The sequence below is a fragment of the Dromiciops gliroides genome, chromosome 3 (genome assembly GCF_019393635.1).
Source record: "Dromiciops gliroides isolate mDroGli1 chromosome 3, mDroGli1.pri, whole genome shotgun sequence".
NCBI classification, from domain to species: domain Eukaryota; kingdom Metazoa; phylum Chordata; class Mammalia; order Microbiotheria; family Microbiotheriidae; genus Dromiciops; species Dromiciops gliroides.
In genome coordinates, this window is record NC_057863.1 from 178,549,862 (window position 1) to 178,553,688 (window position 3,827).

The 3,827-nt window shown below is 42.1% G+C and overlaps 1 protein-coding gene across 1 annotated transcript; it reads left to right on the forward strand.

The window, feature by feature from the left end:
* Positions 1-2,082: 2,082 nt before the first annotated feature.
* On the forward strand, positions 2,083-2,779 carry LOC122749238 (60S ribosomal protein L19-like). The gene has a single exon (XM_043995504.1). It carries the CDS (start codon positions 2,109-2,111, stop codon positions 2,697-2,699), a length of 591 nt encoding a protein of 196 aa, XP_043851439.1. The 5' UTR covers positions 2,083-2,108; the 3' UTR covers positions 2,700-2,779.
* Positions 2,780-3,827: the final 1,048 nt, after the last annotated feature.

Here is a 3,827-nt window from a genome sequence, read left to right on the forward strand (position 1 = left end):
GATGTACCAAACACTATATTTGCTAGGGACACAAATTAAAAGAAAGCAAGTCAGTCCCTGCCCTCAAGTAGTTCATATTCTAATTAGGGAGAACACACATAAAATCCAGTCCAGCTGCAGGACAGATAGAAAAGCCTGGAAGTCTTAGTGGTATTGGGTAGAGTGATTAGCAAGGGGTCCTTAGATTACATAAATAGGTCAGGTGACAGTGCATGGAGACTGTAGGAATAAAGACAGGGCAGATGGTAAGGCCTGGAGGAACTTAGGAAGTAGGGGAAGGCCTTGTGATCCTCCATCTCATTGGAAGGAATAAAGTTGTTGACTCCCATTTCAACCAAGCCGTGTAAGACTGGGAGAAGGAAAGAGGGAAAGACAACCTTGGTCATGGTGGGTCTTTACATTTGCCGGGGGTGTGGAGGATAGATTGTAGAGGGGGCAAAACTGGATTTAGGAAGACCAATTAAGAAGCTAGTACCAGTGAGAAATGATAAGAACATAAGAACCTGAACCAGGATGCTTGTTGGGTAAATCAAAATAAGGAGACTCCTCTGAGAAATTTTGAAGAGATGAAATAGAAAAGACGTTGCAACTGATTGGATACGTGGAATGAAGGGGAATAAAAACTTGAAGGTGACATCCACATTCTGAATCTAGCCTTGACAGGGGCAGCTAGATGGCACAGTGGATAAAGCACTGGCCCTGGATTCAGGAGGACCCAAGTTCAAATCTAGCCTCAGACACTTGATAATTACTAACTGTGTGGCCCTGGGCAAGTCACTTAACTCTCATTGCCCCACCAAAAAAAATATCCTTAACAAAAGACAACAGGTGGGTTTAGAAGGACTGCACAAAAAAAAAAAAAAAAAAAGGACTGCACAAGTTTTGGACAAGTTGATTTTGAGATTCATATGGAAAGGCATATATATGCTTGTAAATATTTAACAACCAGCTCTCCAAAAGACCCACAAACAAGTGAACAAACAACAACAAAAAAAACCCATATAGACACACTTTTAAATTTAATCTGCAATTATTAACATTTTATCCAGCAATTTCTTTAGTCTAGGCAATCAACAAAGCAATAAATCAAGCCCTGATTTTAGAGTTTACTGATTTCCAAGATGTAAATTTACACATTTGGTTCTCATGAGTCAATATGAGTAGACTGAAGAGGAAGAGGGCTAATTTTATGTATTTGGGAGCCATTTCAAAGAGATAATAGTTACTTCTAAAGGAGCTGATTGAGGTAGTTAGGTGGTGAAGTAGATAGAGTGCTGGGAATGGATTCAGAAAGACATGAATTAAAATCTATCTTGAAACACTCCTAGCTATGTGACTTTGCAAAAGTCACTTAAACCTCTGCCTGCCTTAGTTTCCTCAACTAAAAAATAGGGATAATAATAGTACCTGTCTCCCAAGGTTATTACGAAGATAAAATGAGATAATATTTGTAAAGCAATTAGTACAATGCTTGGCACATAATAACATTATATAAGTGTTAAGTATTATTGATGAGATCACTGAGATAGTGTAGGAGGAAGATAGAGCCTGGGGTTATACACATATACGGGGGAAGGGACATTAACGATGAACTAGGGATATTTCAGTTCAAATTTTACCTCAAACACCTACTATCCAGGTGATCCTGGACAAGTCATTTAGGCTCTTTGTGCCTCAGTTCACTCATCTATAAAATGAGGGGTTAGCTCAGTGGCCTCTAAGGTTTCTTCCAGTTTTAAATCTATTTAACTATGAAATTATGAACCTGCAAAATAGGCAGAGAATGGTCAGTCAGGTAGGAAGAGAACCATGATAAACAGTGACATGAAAACTCAAGAAGGAGAGATTATCTAGGAAGAAGGGGTGGCTAAGGACAAAAAAGTACAAGAAGGACAAGGACCAAGAAAAGGCTCCTAGATTTAGTAATACAGAAGTCATTGGTAACCTTGGATGAAGTGAGCTAAAAAGCATTGAGACATGTATAACATATATCAAATTACCTTCTCAATTTGGGAGGGAGAAAATTTGGAACTCAAAAATTTAAAGAAATGAATGTTAAAAATTGTTTTTAGCTCTCTCCCTTCCTTTTCCGCGCTGCGGCTGCAGCTATGAGTATGCTCAGGCTTCAGAAGAGGCTTGCCTCTAGTGTCCTTCGATGTGGAAAAAAGAAGGTATGGCTTGACCCCAATGAGACCAATGAAATTGCCAACGCCAATTCCCGTCAGCAGATACGGAAGCTGATTAAAGATGGGCTGATCATCCGGAAGCCTGTTACTGTGCACTCCCGTGCCAGATGCCGGAAAAATACTCTGGCTCGACGGAAGGGCAGGCACATGGGCATTGGTAAGAGAAAGGGTACTGCCAATGCTCGTATGCCTGAGAAGGTGACTTGGATGAGGCGAATGAAGATTCTACGGCGGCTACTCCGAAGATACCGTGAATCCAAAAAGATTGACCGCCATATGTACCACAGCCTGTACTTGAAGGTGAAGGGTAATGTGTTCAAGAATAAGCGGATCCTCATGGAGCACATTCATAAACTGAAGGCAGACAAGGCCTGGAAGAAGCTCCTGGCTGACCAGGCTGAAGCTCGCCAGTCCAAGACTAAGGAAGCACGAAAGCGTCGGGAAGAGTGTCTACAGGCTAAGAAGGAGGAGATCATCAAGACTTTGTCTAAGGAGGAGGAGACCAAGAAATGATTCTCCCCTATCTCCTCTGTACATAGTACCCTTCTATTTGGCTCATAAAATAAAACTTGACAGACTGTCAAAAAAAAAAATGTTTTTATAAGTAATGGGGGGGGGGGGCAGAGCCAAGATGGCGGAGGAAAGATAGTAACCTCTTGGAGCTCCCCAAACGGTCACTCCATAAAACCTCCAAATAATGCCATAAGACAATTCCTGAAGTAGCAGAACCCACAAAAGGATGGGGTGAGATAACTTTCCAGCCAAAGACAGCTTAGAAGATTGGCAGGAAAGGCCTGTCGTACCAGGGTAGGAGTGAAGCCCAGACTTGGGCTGCACCAACACAGATCCAGCTCCAGGCAGGACACACCAGAGAAAGAAACCTCTGGAGCTTCTGAATTGGCTGCAGCTGTGGCTACATCATGGTCTGGTGAGAGGGTGGAGTGGCTGGCCAGGGGGAGATTACAGGGGTTGCTGATGGTGCTAAGGTAGAACTTGGTTGTCTTGCCCATGCTGGGAACCAGGAAGCAGTCTTGAGTGTCAGGTCCAGGTGGGGGAGGGGTGCAGGCAAGTCCAAAGCAAGAAACCATAGTGAGACAGAATTCTGTTTCCAGGTTAAAGAGCAAGCAAGCCCGGGGCTATTTACAGACCAGAGCACAGGCCAAGGAAATGAAAAATCTGCTTCTCCTTAAATCAATCTACCTGGGACCCCCTGAAGCTTGCAATAGTGTGGCCTGGAGGTAGGGCCCTGCTTTAAGAAGGAGTTAAAAGTCAAGATATAGGCTAGCAAAATGATCAGACAGAAAAAGATGCAGACCATTGAAAATTTCTTTGGTGACAAGGAAGATCAAAATACACCCTCACAAGAAGATAACAAAGTTGAAGTTCCTACATCCAAAGCTTCCAAGAAAAATATGAATTGGTCTCAGGTCATGGAAGCACTCAAAAAGGACTTTGAAGATAAAGTAAGAGAGGTAGAGGAAAAAATGGAAAGAGAAATGAGGGTGATGCAGGAAAGTCATGAAAAAAAGTCAACATCTTGAAAAGCCAAATGGAAAAGCTCTCTGAAGAAAAGAATTGCTTAAGAATTAGGATTGAACAAATAGAAGCTAATGACTTTATGAGAAATCAAGACAGTAAAGC